Genomic DNA, 16,835 nt, shown 5'->3' with positions numbered 1-16,835 from the left:
GCCACTTTTAGTAGTCAGCCTGTCATCTGTCTCTTTATAGTTTTTGTTGTTATTTGAGGAGTCTCACTCTGTTGCCCAGGCTGGAGTGCAGTGGTTTCATCTCGGCTCACTGCAACCTCGGCTTCCAGGAGGTTCAAGCGATTCTCCTGCCTCAGCCTCCTGAGTAGCTGGTTACAGGTGCACATCACCACGCCTGGCTGATTTTTGTATTTTTAGTAGAGACGGAGTTTCACTATGTTGCCCAGGTTGGTGTCAAACTCCTGACCTCAAGTGATCCTCCCACCTCAGCCTCCCAAAGTGCTTATCTGTCTCTTTGTTGATGTCTTCTTTCCAGAAAAAGAAAAAACCAAACTGCAGAAGCAGAGAGAGGATGAGCTAATCCAGAAGATCCACAAACTGGTGCAGAAGAGAGACTTCCTGGTGGATGATGCGGAGGTTGAGCGGTTAAGGTGAGTGCACTGCGGGTACCCGAGTCCTGGACTGGAGGGCAGCAACCGTCCACTTCCTTCCAGAGCCCATCTTCTGCTCCTGGGACTCACGGCCTTGCCTAACAGACATGGCCTTGGCCTACAGTCTCTGGATGCTGAATCCCCAAGGAACCCCAGTCTTCTGGCTTGAGGACTCATTTCACATTTAAGAGAATCTCAAATCTGGCTCCAAAAAGTCTTGCCAAGCCCAGTGCCTCTTGAAAGAATGCTGTTCCAGGAGGTGACCAGGGAGGAGTCACATCCCATAATACATGGCAGAACTTCCTACACATCCTCGCACTCATCAAGGCAACATCTCAAAACTTCTGCTGTCAGCTTCTTTTTTTCTTTTTCTTTTTTGAGACGGAGTCTCTCTCTGTCGTCAGGCTGGAGTGCAGTGGCACCATCTTAGCTCACTGCAACCTCTGCCTCCCGGGTTCAAACAATTCTCCTGCCTCAGCCTCCCAAGTAGCTGGGATTACAGGCATGAGCCACCACACCCAGCTAATTTCTGTATTTTTAGTAGAGACAGGGTTTCACCATGTTGGCCAGGATAGTCTCGATCTCTTGACCTCATGATCTGCCCGCCTCAGCCTCCCAAAGTGCTGGGATTACAGGCGTGAGCCACCACGCCCGGCCCTTCTGCTGTCAGTTTGTACAGAAACTCTGGCCCCTGAACTGACTTACTCCCCACCCCTGCCCTCTCAACCTCCCAGCTTTGTTCTCCCCTTTTCCTTCTCCCTAGTGGTTCCAATGCCCTTTCCTACCTATCAGAGTCTTCTTTTTGCATCTGCAAACTTGACCTGGACAACCACAGCCCTGGAGCTGCAGTGTCAAAAAATGTTGTAAATGTTGAAAATGTGGAAAGCTGTAAGTGCTGGTTCCTGATTCTTGTTGTTTTTACATCCAAGCAAAGCTTTTAGGGCTTTCCACAAAGAAATAGACCCTTCCAACCCAGAGGGCAACTTGCTCTTCATTCTCTGTGTCCTCAGAGACCTCTCTTCAAGACCCCTGGGACGAGCAATTCCACTGCCCTTCTTTATCCCACAGTGGACTTCTGGTTAATGAGAGAAACCAATTTTCTGTTCTATCCAAATATTACATTCTATGGCTGGGTACAGTGGCTGACACCTGTAATCCCAGCACTTTCAGAGGCTGGGGTGGGTGAATCACCTGAGGTCAAGAGATCGAGACCATCCTGGTCAACATGGTAAAACCTCGTCTCTACTAATACAAAAAAATTAGCTGGGCATGGTGGCGCGTGCCTGTAATCCCAGCTACTCTGGAGGCTGAGGCAGGAGAATTGCCTGAACCCAGGAGGCAGAGGTTGCGGTGAGCCGAGATCGCGCCATTGCACTCCAGCCTGGGTAACAAGAGCGAAACTCCGCCTCAAAAAAAAAAAAATGCAAAAATTAGCTGGGTGTGGTGGCGCACACCTGTAATCTCAGCTACTTGGGAGGCTGAGGCAGGAGAATAGCTTGAACCCAGGAGGCAGAGGTTGCAGTAAGCCAAGATCGTGCCAATGCACTCCAGCCTGGGTGACAGAGTAAGATTCCACCTCAAAAACAACAACAACAAATATTATTTTCTCCTTACCTCCGGTTCTTCTTCCAGATCTAGAAGAAATTATCAACACCAGTCCTGGGCAGGCAGACAAGCTGCCCCAACATATGAGACCCCGATCTCTACAATGTTTTTGAAAAACTAACTGGGTGTGGTGGAGGGCTGTTGTAGTCTCAGCTACGTGGGAGGCTGAGGTGGGAGGATCTTTTGAGCCCAGGAGTTCAAGGCTTCTGTGAGTTATGATTGTACCATTGCACTCCAGCCTGGGTGTCAAAGAAAGATCCTGTCTCTTCAAGGCAGCTCAGAGAGTCTGCACTCCCCTACTTTATCTTGGTGATCCTTGGAATAGCTGGGTGACTTGCTCTCTGAGACCCGCCTCATATTTTGTGGGAGCACAAGTGAATAGGGTGGCTTCAACATACAAGGTCAGGAGAGGTGCTGCCTCACTCATTGACCTCTCAGCAGGGTCCTGTTTTCTCTGCTTCTGCCTGAGAAGAAGCAGAGAAATTACAGGGGTCTCTTACCTGGTTCTGGGTAAGCATTTACCCCATCATTGATACATGTCTCTGGTTCAGAGCAGGTTCACCAGGTACATCATATACATACCGTACACACATAATACACAACAACATATATGCACCATCCACAAAGCCTAATGCTTAACCTATTGGTTTATTTCATTGGTTCCTTGATGCTTTCCTTGCTTGCTGTGTATCTTCTTTTACCCATCTGCTTTCACAGGGAGCAAGAAGAAGACAAGGAAATGGCTGATTTCCTGAGAATCAAGTTAAAACCTTTAGACAAAGTAACCAAATCTCCAGCCAGTGAGTATATACATTATTCATTCCCTTCCCCCATGAAAGAGAAAAGGATATTTCAGGCCAGACACTGTGAATCATGCCTGTAATCCCAGCACTTTGGGAGGCCAAGGTGGATGGGTCACCTGAGGTCAGGAGTTCGAGACCAGCCTGGCCAACATGGTGAAACCCCGACTCTACTAAAAACACAAAAATTAGCCGGGTGTGGTGGTGCACACCTGTAATCCCAGCTGAGGCAGGAGAATCACTTGAATCCAGGAGGCAGAGGTTGCAGTGAGCCAAGATTGTGCCACTGCAACTCCAGCCTGGGTGACAGGGTAAGACTCAGTCTCAAAAAAAAAAAAAAGCTATTTCAAAGAAGTCTGGGAGCCAGAAGGAGCATAACAAAATGCTTTCTAGAAATCAAACTTGAGCATGGGATGAGCGCAGGCAGGACCAGCTTCATGGGCCTGCAGTTGCCCAGGGCCTCATGCCTAGAAGGGTGCCATGCTTGACTTAATTTTCTGCTGTTGTGGTCTTGAAATTGTTAATAAGTTTGGAACATGGGGCCCTACATTTTCATTTTTCACTGAACTCTGCAAACTATGCCCCTGGTCCTGGTAGTTGTTCCTCCCTAATCACAAAGTTTGGTGCATTTCTTGGAAGGAACTGGGTAGCCACTGAGGCTCAGGGAGCTCAGGCCTCTCTTCGGGCTAGAATCTCTGGAGAGGCTAGAAGCATACGTCTTAGAATATTAACCTCATGAGATCCTTAGAACAAAGAGGGTTTTGTATGAAATAAGCTTGAGAAACGCTGTTTACTTGACTCTGTATTTGCAGAGTCCCAGTGTCCATTGGGATATTAAAGTGATAAGGGACCCTGCTGTCAAGCAACTGTCTTCTCTTTGTTGATCAAGTGTTTCTCAAATGTGTTTAACTGCTGTATTAATGAGGCCCCTCTCAGTTATAAGAAATGGATGCCCAATTCAAACTAGTGTAAGCAAGAAAAGGAATTTGTTGGAGAAAGAGCAATAAGAACTAGGGCCTCAAGGACTGAACACTATTACCTCCCCCACTTCTGTTTCTCATGTCTGCCTCTCTTTGCATGTAAGCATCATTTTTTCCTACTACACAGGCCTTCTCCGTGGGACCAGAACCCTAGAACCATAGCTTAGCAACTCGGAGACAATGTCACAGATTCTTTTCCCTGCTATCAAAATACATAAGTCTGAGGGAAAGATTCTGATCAGCCCTTTTTGGATTATGTTCCCACTTCTTAGATCCATTACCATCACCAAGAGTCTGGGGTACTGGGATTGGCCAAGAATGTATCACATGCCCACTCTTGCAGCCACAGGGACACGAGCTGTTAGAGGAAGAAAGACTTGAAATCTTGCTGGGAGGACAAAAACCAAAAGCTGCCTCTGCCTATAAAACCACAAATCTGGTTTGCATTAATATCCTGTGAAACATGGTTGTAGGGAGTAAGTAAAGAGAAGGGCAGTCATCTCTTCCGTTAGATCCTGTAACCACAAGGCACACGATCACTGCCTAAGGCCAGCACCTTCCTCAATGGACTCTTAAGTGAAAAGCAAAGTAGAAAAACTCCACCTAGCATCATGGAGGAGGAGCAAGGAAACTTGCCTTCTCTATAGGGTTATGAGTGGAAAAAAGAAATGAATCTGGCAAAAAATCAAAACACCAAGCCTGCACCACATGCAAGAGACCAACTTTACACGACTCATCTGGTACCAGAATTCCAAGTTGAAAAATAAAAACTATTCTAAAATCAGTGAAATCTCTGGGATCCTAGCAGATTTAGCAAATGCAAAACTGCTCAGTAGGGATTCTTCTGCATCCCATGGTATATAGTATTCTCACAGAAAAAAAAAAAACAAAAAACCCTTGAAGATGAGCTCTCAATAAAAATGAGAAACTCCTGAAGAACTGAATCACATGAGGAAAATCAGTACATGAACCAAAGAGAATGTCCTCCCAGAAGACAAAAATACTAGAACTCTTTGAAAAGGAAAATAAACGAAGTACTTTTAAATTACCAAAAAGATAAGAGAAGGAATAAAACCCAAAATGAAATAGTAAGATGCTATGAAAAAAGAATAAGTAGACATGCAAAAAACTGGCCTTCTTAAAATGTCTTTATCAATAAAGTGAAAACTCAATAGATTAAATACAGAGACACAGCTGAAGGGAAAATTTAAAAATTGGAAGGCAGCCCTGAGAAAGTTACCCAGAATGAAGCACACAGAGAAAAAGAGATGAGAAATAGAAATTATGAAACTGAGAGGACAGAGTGAGAAGGTCCATCTTACATGTGGTAGGCATTCTAGGAGATAAAACAGAGAATGGGAGGTGGAGTTATCTGAAAAGACAATGGATGAGCATTTTCAAAAATTGAAAAATATGAGCCCTGAGATTGAAGTGACTTGAACAAAATTTCCCATTTATCTATTTACCAACTACTTCTTGGATATCAGGCCCTGTGCTAGGCAGGTAATACGATGGTGAGAGCTGACTAGGAGAAGGGCTGAAAGGTAGAGTTGGAAGCTGAGCACTGAAAACCATATAAAATGAGGACCAGCTGAGGATCATATAAAATGTGCATCAGCTCTCCATTTGAACAAGGCCTGGAACAAGACCTGGCTAGGGGTTGCAATGGGACTGGGCTGCAGATGGTCAGGGCTCCCCTCATTTCACCTGTCTCTCTTTCCTTTTCTCCCCCTCTCCCTGTGCCCACATCTTGCTGCAGGCTCCCGGGCAGAGAAGAAAGCAGAGCCCCCACCTAGCAAGCCCACAGTGGCCAAGACGGGGCTGGCACTCATCAAGGATTGTTGCGGGGCCACCCAGTGCAACATCATGTAGCCCCCACGTGGGGTACCCCGGGGCCATGGGGAACCCCCCACCCTCTTGTCTTTATAGCCCCCATTTCACCGGGGCCCAAGAGCTCTCCAAGGCGGAAGGGGTTGAAGGCAAGTCCGTGACTGCCGCCAGAGGCCATGGGTGCGGCAGGCAGGCCTGGCCAACCTGTACAGAGTGTAGCAGTAGGGAGTCCCTCACCGTCGCATGGACCTCCCCAGAGCATGCCGAACCCAGGAGTCTGTCTCACTGTTTATCCAACCACCAGGAAAGGTCCTCCCTCAAAAAAGCGTATCTCTACTTCTTTCTAGCTGTATCTAACCCACCGTGCGAATGAACTGGGAGAGGGGCATGCTCCCCAGCTGTGTGTAGTCGTGACTTTTCAACAATCTAGCACCGTGTCGGACACATCGCCCACTCACCTTCCTAGCTCTGCTGTCAGGCCTGCCCCACACAGGCACAGGTCCCCTCCCCTGTCTGTCCTCTCCCAGCAACTGGGCCCTGGAGGGCTCCACACGGCCCCACCGTGTCTCTCAGGCACCACCCATATAGCATTCCCAGAGACCCAGAGGGCCCATCTGTAAAGATCAAGCTTGTGTGTGGTGTGGCGTCGTGGTCACATCTCCCGCTTCCACCCATCCTGTGTCTGGGCACAGTTCACATCAGGACGGTGTCCTCTGTGCTCTCAGTCTGCCCCAGGTGTGTGCTGCAAAGCAGGGCCAGGGGGCCTGGACTGGCACGGATCCAGTGTGCAGAAGAGCTAGCAAAGAACGGGAAGCTCTGATGTCAAGGCCAGGGCAGTTGAGAATGGGACCTGAGTAGATGCTGATCTGGACACTCCACCACTCTGTGGCCACCAGAGAGATGCCAGCAGGACGCCACCTCACCCGCCCACCCCACAGACCTCGGTAAAGAACAGAGACGGGCAGGAGAGGCAGTGCGTGATCAGATTGTGTCCCATCATTGGTGGCGTATTTTAACCAGCTGCCAAACACTTCGACCCATGTAACTCCATGTACATTTGCGACAGCCAGCCCGGTACAGCCTGTGTGACCTCTCTGTACGTGTGTGTGTGTCGTGACCGGCCTAAGTAGTTAGCGTAACTCAAGATTCACTGATGTGCAGTCACCCGTCAGAGAAAATAAAAATGGAAACCACGTTCACGGCATTTTAAAAGTTTTTACTTTTTTCTTGATTCTGGAAGTAATCCAAGTAATCCACGTACATAGTAAATCATTTTTTTTTTTTTTTTTTTTTTTTTTTTGAGACGGAGTTTCGCTCTTGTTACCCAGGCTGGAGTGCAATGGCGCGATCTCGGCTCACCGCAACCTCCGCCTCCTGGGTTCAGGCAATTCTCCTGCCTCAGCCTCCTGAGTAGCTGGGATTACAGGCACGCGCCACCGTGCCCAGCTAATTTTTTGTATTAGTAGAGACGGGGTTTCACCATGTTGACCAGGATGGTCTCGATCTCTTGACCTCGTGATCCACCCGCCTCGGCCTCCCAAAGTGCTGGGATTACAGGCTAGTAAATCATTTTAAAAGTACAAAAAGTATGAAGAAGTTCGTTTAAAAAAGAAAAAAAAACATTATTTCTCCAACTAGAGACCACTTTGACATTTCAACATTTTGAGTCTTTTCTGTGCATTTTTTTCATTGTTGACATCACTATTGTGTCATTTTATAACCAGTTTTTTCCCCATTTATTATACCACCATCATCTCCCACATCATTAAAAGCTCTTTGTAAACATTAAACACTTCATAAATCATACCAATGTCTGTTTAGTAATCCACCTTGTGGAGGTACCGTAATTCACCTGACCATTTCCTCACTATTGGATGTGTAGACTGGTTCTGGTTTTCAGTATTATAGTGTCTTGGATTAGCTGGCCATGATGGCGGGTGCCTGTAATTCCAGCTACTCAGGAGGCTGAGGCAGGAAAATTGCTCGAACCCGGGAAGTGGAAGCTGCAGTGAGCCAAGATTGTGCCATTGCACTCCAGTCTGGGTAACAGAGCGAGACTCCATCTCAAAGAAAAAAGAAAAAAATAGTGTCTCGGGCTGGGCGCAGTGGCTCATGCCTGTAATCCCAGTACTTTGGAAGACTGAGGTGGGAGGATTGCTTGAGTCCAGGAGTTCGAGACCAGCCTAGGCAACATGGTAAACCTGTCTCTATAAAAAATATGAACAGCTGGACATGGTGGCACGGGCCTGTGGTCCCAGCTTCTTGGGAGGTGGGAGGATTGCTGGAGCTGGGAGGTCCTGGCTGCAATGAGCCATGATCACATCACTGTATTCCAGCCTGGGCAACAGAGCAAGACCACATCCCCTGAAAAAAAAAATTAGTGTCTTGATAAACATCTAGAGGGATAAGGTTTCATCTGAATTTTTGTTTTTTTCCTTAAGATAAACTGCTAGAAGTAAATAAAATTCTTGGGCCATTCATAAGTAGCATTTTCAAAGTATTTATAAATTGGCTGGGTGTGGTGGCTCACACCTGTAATCCAGCACTTTGGGAGGCTGAGGCAGGCAGATTACTTGAGGTCAGGAGTTGGAGACCAGCCTGGTCAACACAGGGAAACCTTGTCTCTACCAAAAAAACACAAAAATTAGCTGGATGTGGTGGTGTGCTCCTGTAATCCAAGCTACTCAAGAGGCTGGGGCAGTGGAAACGCTTGAACCCAGGAGGCAGAGGTTACAGTGAGCCGAGATCATGCCACTGCACTCCAGCTGGGCAACACAGCAAGACTTCGTCTCGGGGAAAAAAAAAATTATAAATCAAAAGGTCTTTCGTTGGACAGGCCCTCTCAGCAGGCTGCTCGACCCCAGTCCTCCCACTCTGCGTGTTGGAGGCTTTGGTCTACACACTACTTCCCACCATTCTGATGCCGAAAAGGGCCCCTCGGGCCACTCAGTGCCAACACGCTGGCCTCACAGGACCCTGTGTCCTCCTTCACCAGCCTAGACCAAGCATGAAGCCAGACTGCATTTGTGTCCTGGGGACGCCATAGCAAATGGCCTTCTACTAAAAACAATGGAAGTGTCTCCTTTCACAGACCTGAAGGGCAAAAGCCTGAAATCAAGGTGTCTGCGGGCCATTCCCTCTGTGGGGAAGAATCTTTTTTTGTTTTTTGAGACAAAGTCTCTCTCTGTTGCCCAGGCTGCTGGGCAGTGGCACAATCTTGGCTCACTGCAACGTCTGCCTCCCAGGTTCAAGTGATTCTCCTGCCTTTGCCTCCAGAGTAGCTAGGACTACACGCAGACACCACCACATCTGGCTAATTTTTTGTATTTTTAATAAAGATGCGGTTTCATCGTGTTGGCCAGGATGGTCTCGAGCTCTTGACCCTGTGATCCGCCTGCCTCAGCCTCCCAAAGTGCTGGGATAACAGGCGTGAGCCACTGCGCCCGGCCGGAAGAACCTTTTTTTTATCTCTTACAGCTCCTGGTGGCTCCTGGCACCTTGGCAATTCCCTGGCTGCACCCCTCCAGTCTTCACCTCTAACTCCACATGGCCTTCTCTGCTGTATATGTGTCTCTGTGCACCCTCTCATCTTATAAAGACAGCAGTCATTGGACTGAGGGCCACCAGAATAGAGTCTGAGCGCATCCGGACCCTTATCTTAATTACCTCTGCAAAAACTCTCTTCCCAACCAAGGTCACATTCTGAGGCTCCAGAGAGACATGCATTTGGGGAGGACCCAATTCCACCTACCACAGACCCTTCCCGCTCTCATGTGCAGTGAAAACTCAGACTGCAAAGGGCCCACCGTCTTCTCTTCCCTATAAAAAAGTGTGGGTCAAGGCGAGGTGCTGTGGCTCATGCCTGCAATCCCAGCACTTTGGAGGTTGAGGTGGGGGGATCACTTGAGGTTAGGAGCTCAAGACCAGCCTGGCCAACATGGTGAAACCCCGTCTCTACTAAAAACACAAGAATTAGCCAGGCGTGGTGGCGCACACTTGTAATCCCAGCTACTCAGGAGGCTGAGGCAGGAGAATCGCTTGAACCCAGGAGGCAGAGGTTGCAGTGAGCCGAGATCATGCCACTGCACTCCAGCCTTGGTGACAGAGCGAGACTCTGTGTCAAAAATAATAACAACAATTTCAGATGCTTCCAGATCACCAGGGCTACCTTCCAAGCTGGGAAACCTTGCAGACGGTGGGGTCCTGCACACCTAGACTTGCTCCTTTTAGACCATGGGGAAGATGGGTAACTGGAATAACATTTCTTGTAGCTTATCACTGTGCCCTGGGTAATGTACACGCACTGGCTGGTTCCCTCCTCACATCAGCCCAACGAGTCAGATCCTGTTATTACTTCCACTTTACAGAGGAGGAAGCAGCAGTAAATCCATTGCCCACGGTCCCTGGGATTATTAGTGACAGAGTCATCATTCATTCCCCTCCCACCCCACCACTGTAGCCCCAATTGTTCTTTCTCTTCCCTTCAGAGGGATTTAAACACATCTCTCTCATTTAAAAACAAACAAACCAGGCTGAGGGTGGTGGGTCACACCTGTAATCCCAGCACTTTTGGAGGCTGAGGCAGGCGGATCACTCATGGTCAGGAGTTTGAGACCAGCCTGACCACCATGGTGGAAACCCTTCTCTACTAAAAATACAAAAATTATCCAGGCATGGTGGCACACGTCTGTAATCCCAGCTACTCTGGAGGCTGAGGCAGGAGAATAGATTGAGCGCGGGAGGAGGAAGTTGCAGTGAGCCAAGATCACACCACTGCACTCCAGCCTGGATGACAGAGTGAGACTCTGTCTCAAAAAATAAAAATTAAAAAAAATTAAAAACAAACTAGCCTGGGCAACATAGTGAAACCCCACTTCTACTAAAAATACAAAAAATCAGCTGACCGTGGTGGCGCACATATGTAGTCCCAGCTACTCAAGAGGCTGAAGTGGGAGAATCGCTTGGGTCCAGAAGTTCAAGACGAGCCTCGGCAACCTGGCAAAATTGTGTCTCTACTAAAATTACAAAAAAAATAAGCCAGGTATGGGGGCATACACATGTAGTACCAGCTATTCAGGAGGCTAAGGTGGGAGGATCACCCGAGCTTCGGAGGTCAAGGCTACAGTGAGCCGAGATGCACCACTGCACTCCAGCCTGGGCGACAGGACTGATACCCTGTCTGAGAAATTAAAAATTAAATAAAACAAAACCAGACTGGGCGCTGTGGCTCATTCCTGTAATCCCAGCACTTTGGGAGGCCGAGGCCTGCAGATCATGAGGTTAGGAGAGCGAGACCATCCTGGCTAAAACGATGAAACCCCGTCTCTACTAAAATTACAAAAAATCAGTCGGGTGTGGTGGCACGTACCTGTAATCCCAGCTACTCGGGAGACTGAGGCAGCAGAATCGCTTGAACCCAGGAGGCAGAGGTTGCAGTGAGCCACTGCACTCTAGCTGGGCGACAGAGTGAGAATCTGCATCCAAAAAAAAAAAAATTCCTCTATCTCATCTTTCCTCATGGCCTCCGTCTTTCTTTGTACCTTTCCGACCTTTCTGCTTCCACATTGGCCATAGTCTTTGTAAGGTTTATTCTCGCCGAGTTTAAAACGAAGAAACTGAGGCCAGCACAAGAAGATCCAATGCGAAGGGTTTATTCAGGCTCCCGGGTGAGGTTCTGCGGTCCGACAGGAGGGGCCAGAGAAGTGGCACGGACTCCTCTCAGGCATGGGTTTTTATAGGGAGTGAAGGAGCTCGATTGGTTGTGGGAGAGCAGGGTGTGGGCAAAGCAGGACTACTATTGGGTAGGGTTCCAAGCCTTTGTTAAGGCCAGGCTGTGCGAGAAGGGGAGAAGGGAGTATGTCCGAGCATGTCTGAACATGTCCGAGCTTGTCCGAGCTTGTCCGAGCTTTCGGAAAAGAGGTGGGGGGTGTGTGTGTCCGAGCTCCTGGTGAGGCAACCGGCTTTACAGTCTTTATTTATTTAATTTTTAATTTTAGCCCAGACTAAGTCTTGGAATCTTTAAGAAAAGCTGGCAGACCACTGACCTAAACTGCACTCAGCTTCTCTGCTGTTTTCCATCTCAGGAAAGGGAACCACCGGGTTGTCCAAGGTCATCCTCTGATTTGCCCTTGACTCGTCTGTGTCTCCTCTGTCTATTCAATTGCCAAGTCTTTAGCATCTACCTCATAAATTTCTCTAGAATCTGGCCACATCTCTAAAGTAGCCCTGTCAATTAAAAAATTTTTTTTAAATATTTTTTCACCTTTTAATTTTTAAAAATTATTTATAGAGATGGAGGTCTCCCTATGTTGCTCAAGCTGGTCTTGAACTCCTGACCTCAAGCAATTCTCCTACCTCGGCCTCCCAAAGTGCTGTGATTACAGGCGTGAGCCACCTCACCTGGCCTAATTATTACTATTTTTTAATTTTTGTTTTTTTGAGACAGAGTTTCGCTCTGTCACCCAGGTTGGAGTACAGTGGCATGATCTCAGCTCACTGCAACCTCCACCTCCCAGATTCAAGTGATTCTCCTGCCTCAGCCTCCCAAGTAGCTGGGATTACAGTTGTGCACCACCACGCCTGGCTAATTTTCTATTTTTAGTAGAGACGGAGTTTTTCCATGTTGGCCAGGCTGGTCTCGATCTCTTGACCTTGTCATCTGCCCACCTTTGCCTCCCAAAGTGCTGGGATTACAGGCGTGATCTGTGCCTGGGCTATTATTTTTAAAATAGAGAAGGGGTCTCCCTAGCAATGACTAAAAACAAGACAGCGGGCATGGTGGATTTCTTTCACAAGAAGAGACAGCCTAGGAATTAATGGAGTTTTCTAACTGGAAGGTTTTTGTGGTTACTGTATTTTCCCACATGTAATTATAATCTGGAACAAAGACTGAGAAACTTGGGAGGATCCTGACCACGAAGGGCCGACCATCCAGTCACCTGCTTAGTTGTGTGCTGAGTTTAAAAGGCCTCTAAAATGTAGACTGATTTGCTCTCCAACTCACAGTTCTATTCTCAGAAGGGGTGCAAAGTTGGGGAGACCCAAAATGAATGATGGCAGAATTGGATTGGTTTATAATCCCTCCCAATAAACAAACAGACAGACAAAACCACTCACTTGGAAAACTCAAAATGGATGCTTGCTTGTAAAGTTTATTGACAACTGTTTGGTCCCAACACACAAAACAGCACTTGAACCACAACAAAAGTGTTCAAACAAAGTAGACAATTAAGAAAAACATCTCTTTCCCCCAAACCCAATCCAAAACAAACAGTGCAAGATGGGAAAGGGGGTTTTGGTGATAACTTTTGTCATTTTTTTTAAACAGATAAATCTAATCTGGTACATTTTTCCACCCAGAAATAAAGAATTACATTGTCTTAATGCTCAAACATCATTTTACCACATCATTTAATTAAGCCTCTGGATAAAAAAATAGATAGCAATTGGACTGGCCATTGTGGAGTACATTATGAATACAACGTGCTTCTGACGTCTTCTCTCTCATTTTCAGACAGCAATTGTTAGAGTCACACACATGTCCCAGACTAAGCAGCATCTCCAGTGAGTAGTACTAAAACACACTCACGGGACGGCACAGAACTTGTTTCTTCTTTTGTCTGTTGCTCAAAGAACCTGTTCTTTGAGTCTGTTCCAGGTGACTTGTAATGATACCTCTTACGGTTTTAAAGTCCACCACTCTTTACATGCTAGCAAAACTGAAGTCCAAGCGTGCAAACTCAGCCTTATGAAATCTTAGAATAAGGCAACCGATGTTCTCAACACCAACTTTATTACATTGTTTAAAAGCTCCTTTAAAAAAACTGCACATGTGCATTTCACTTCCTGTAACACTATGTCTGTAGAGGAAATGCCTTCAGAAGGATTTGGAGAGTGCCATAATACTTAGAGGGTTTTCCATGTTGCTGTGTCTTGACTGGGCCCATGTGTTAAGAACTGGGAATCACTGGCTTCATTTAAAAGATTTGGGGAACAAAAAAACTGACTTGTAAAAATCTCTCTGTAGCCCTTATTTTGTGGCATTTTATCAAAATGCTGGCTATGAAATCAGAGTCCATTTTCTGGCTTTCTAGAAGTTACAAAATAGAAACATTTCCCCAAAACAAACCATCTAACTAGTAGACCTTATGCCAACAGGTTCTTTCTGCTCTATGAAGGCATCCGCCTTTTTTTTGCCTGACAGATACAATCCATTGTAAATGTCAGGTTTCTCTAGGGGGCTAAGAGGCCACCCGTTGGCGGACAGCTCAGGCACCTGGAGAGGAAGGCTGTTCCACATCAGATGCCACAAAACACCCAGACATGCTTCCAACAGCGAGAAGTAACGAGAGTAAAATCAGACACGATTAAAAGATGCTGAGCTGACAAACACACATACAAAGCTTCCCAGCTACCGAAACCAGCTTTAAAATTACAATAACATGGTTAAGTGGATCAACCTTGGCCTTCCCATGTGTAGGTAGAATTCCTGTCTCTTCCCAGTGGAAATCGTATTGATCCTGTTGCTGCTGCTGCTGCTGAAGCACCTCCCCACTCAGCTCTGATTTGTAATTTATGCACTTCATGTGCATATTTTAGAAAATCAGATTCTTCCCAATGCTGCCTCTCGACACACAAGAATGTGTGTTGTAATCCGAATGCTGACTACATGGTCTCGATCCATGACATCAAGACCATCTCCTTTTCCTTAACCTACCTTGTATCAAACTGGAACACCGAAGGGAAGCTTAAAACATCCTCAACTTTCTAGAAAGCTCCTAAATGGAACCCCAAAGTAGAAACGTTTAAAAAAATTTGTGATGAAGCCGCATTTGTCAACTACAGACATAGTTTAAATAAAAAACAAGGCACACTTACAAGTCACATGGAAGCCAGGAACCTTCACATTCCGACCTGAAAACACACCCTCAACCCCTCGCCTACCCTTCTTCTTCAGCGTGTGAACACGCAGGCTTGCGGGACACGCCACGCACTGCGTTAATACTGTCGGAAACATCAGTAAGCAAGGCCGAGAGACTATATATGCTACATGTAGGATGACACCACCGACGTGGCTCAGCGGAAGCAAAACCGCTTCCTGCTAGTTGAGTTCTTAGTGCTTGCTTCTTTCAGAACACCATCATATTTCATATAGTTACAAAAAATTTGGTAAAATATATTAAGGATTCTTTAACAAATGCCACAAGTTCTTCAAATAATTGAAAAAAGAAAGAAAAAAAAGAAGGAAAGGAAAGATTTCAGCTCAAAGCTGTGTTCAAGGTAAAAGAAAAAAATGTTATGGAATACATCTAAGAAGGAGGAAATGGTTTCCAGGGGGTTTTCAGGACAACGGAAAGGGATGTATTTTTGAAACCCACTTTTGTGTGCAGAATCAGACAGTGTTTTCCCATCCTAATTCTATATTCAAAATGGGAGTTAAAGCTTGGTTATAGGTGCTAAGGAAAAGTTGGCTGCCAATTTTACTCTATTTTTGGGTTGCTTTTTGGCCGGGCTTTCCGCAGGGTCCTTGCTGAGCAGTGACGCTGGGGTTTCGGAGGGGCAGGGAGCCATGGGGACAGCTGCTGAGATGCAAGACGAGCTGGGGTCAGAGGTCAGAGTACTGCTCTTTACTGGTATGGGAATCTCAATTTTTCCTTCTTGGTTTAACATCATAATTTCTGTAAACACAGAAAAGCAAACAGACTGAGCTCCAGGATCTCTAAGAAATGTGGAGTGTGGGTTTTCTGTTTCTTGCTCATATTTTCTCAAAAGATATTAAAAAAAATAACCCTCGTGCTTGCTTCAGCAGCACATGTACTAAAATTGGAACCATACAGAGATGAGCATGGCCCCTGTGCAAGGATGACATGCAAATTTGTGAAGCGTTCCATATTAAAAAAAAATAAAAATTAAAAAACCCTCTAAATGCTATATCTATGCCACAGCTTACATATGAGTTGTGTGGCCAGCGTAAGTGGTACAGAAATCAAATACCTATAAACTGCATCCCACCTCTCCCGATGGATTACAAAGTTGCAAAGATCTCTATTTTGAGCTATAAATTAATGAGCAAAGTTAAAAAATTTTTTTTCCCATTTTGGATTCTCTGCCCATTGATTCTCTCTGCCAGATATTAAGGACCCATAAACTATCCAAGACTTAAAGACTTCCTCAGGAGGTGGGGGGGGGTAGCTGGGGGTTGGGGGGTAGGGTCAGAGCATCTCAGTGTCAGGGAGCTCCTGGCCTATTGCATTTATAGAGGACCTACGCTCCCATGGGTCTATTACCAGGGATAAGAGTCAAAATTACCCTCAGAACACAGAAAATGGAGTGCAGCCGGCTCTCCTGCAGTGCTTCTACACTGCCCTTTCTGTGGCTGAGCCACACGTAATTCACCTGCTGCACACACAGGGCCACGCTGCTTGAAACAGATGTATCATTATGCCTTAGACCCCACTGCGCATGGCACGGGCTCCTGCTCCCAAAGGCCCATGGAAAGTGAGACTGGCAGAGGGAACAGCAGAGCCAGCACCCGCCCAGGCTGACCCTCACGGGAAGAGCGGCTGACACAACTACCCACACTATTTCAATTAGTTTCCTCTCATCAGGTGCATGCAGTTGAACTCACCCAGACTAAAGGCACAAAGGCCACAACCCCAAGAAAGAGCTAATATCTATCTGCCACCAACCCTAGTGAGGCACTGCAAAGCCACATGGTGTGCATCTACGCCTGCTTGCACAGGCTGCTTCTATCTGCCGCCAGTTACACTCCCAACTCCTATTTTCCAGGTCAACAGCCTCAGTTCTTTCCCTGGGCAACAGGGCTGCACACTGCCGAGGACAACTCAGACGATAAAAACCAAATCAGGAGTCCGAGGGTTGTTCCTGGTGACCCAGAAAGCAGCATCAGCAGTGGGGAGGAGCTGGGTTCCAACGGATGAAAGCAGGGAAGGACCTGTATGGGGCAGGTGGGCTGTCCTCTCCAGAGCCAGGCGACACCGCAGGACAAGAGGGCCTGCGTTCCAGTCCCAGCTCTGCCCTTGCTAGCCCAGCAGCCCCGGGCCACTGCCTCTCTAGTGATGGCACCAGCTGTGCCTTAGTCACACAGCCTGTGGAACAAAGCGGTCGCACCATACAGAGCCCTGGTGAGAGCTGAATGTGATGGTGTCTGT

At 46.9% G+C, this 16,835-nt stretch overlaps 2 protein-coding genes and 1 non-coding gene across 8 annotated transcripts in view; 2 read left to right on the top strand and 1 right to left on the bottom strand.

The window, feature by feature from the left end:
* BMERB1 (bMERB domain containing 1) overlaps window positions 1–6,868 on the top strand; it is a 167,247-nt gene extending 160,379 nt beyond the window's left edge. Inside the window, exons 4-6 of the mRNA XM_012477438.2 lie at window positions 335–449; window positions 2,772–2,854; window positions 5,594–6,868. Coding sequence (XP_012332861.1) covers window positions 335–449; window positions 2,772–2,854; window positions 5,594–5,706 — 311 coding nt within the window. The 3' untranslated portion in view covers window positions 5,707–6,868. The remainder of the gene's footprint in view (window positions 1–334; window positions 450–2,771; window positions 2,855–5,593) is intronic.
* A 5,929-nt stretch (window positions 6,869–12,797) lies between these two features.
* The window catches only part of MARF1 (meiosis regulator and mRNA stability factor 1), a 47,817-nt gene continuing 43,779 nt past the window's right edge, over window positions 12,798–16,835 (bottom strand). For all 6 annotated transcript variants that reach the window (XM_012477439.2, XM_012477440.2, XM_021665660.2 and 3 more), the window contains one exon: window positions 12,798–15,341. In XM_012477439.2, coding sequence (XP_012332862.1) covers window positions 15,100–15,341 — 242 coding nt within the window. In that variant the 3' untranslated portion in view covers window positions 12,798–15,099. The remainder of the gene's footprint in view (window positions 15,342–16,835) is intronic.
* LOC135269198 (U6 spliceosomal RNA) lies at window positions 15,457–15,560 on the top strand. Its single transcript, XR_010337490.1, has one exon. It is a non-coding gene; the product is annotated as a U6 spliceosomal RNA (small nuclear RNA).

The sequence above is a fragment of the Aotus nancymaae genome, unplaced genomic scaffold (assembly GCF_030222135.1).
Source record: "Aotus nancymaae isolate 86718 unplaced genomic scaffold, 86718_ANA_hifiasm-v0.15.2.pri h1tg000049l, whole genome shotgun sequence".
Lineage (NCBI taxonomy): Eukaryota > Metazoa > Chordata > Mammalia > Primates > Aotidae > Aotus > Aotus nancymaae.
This window is presented reverse-complemented; position numbering and strand designations above follow the sequence as displayed.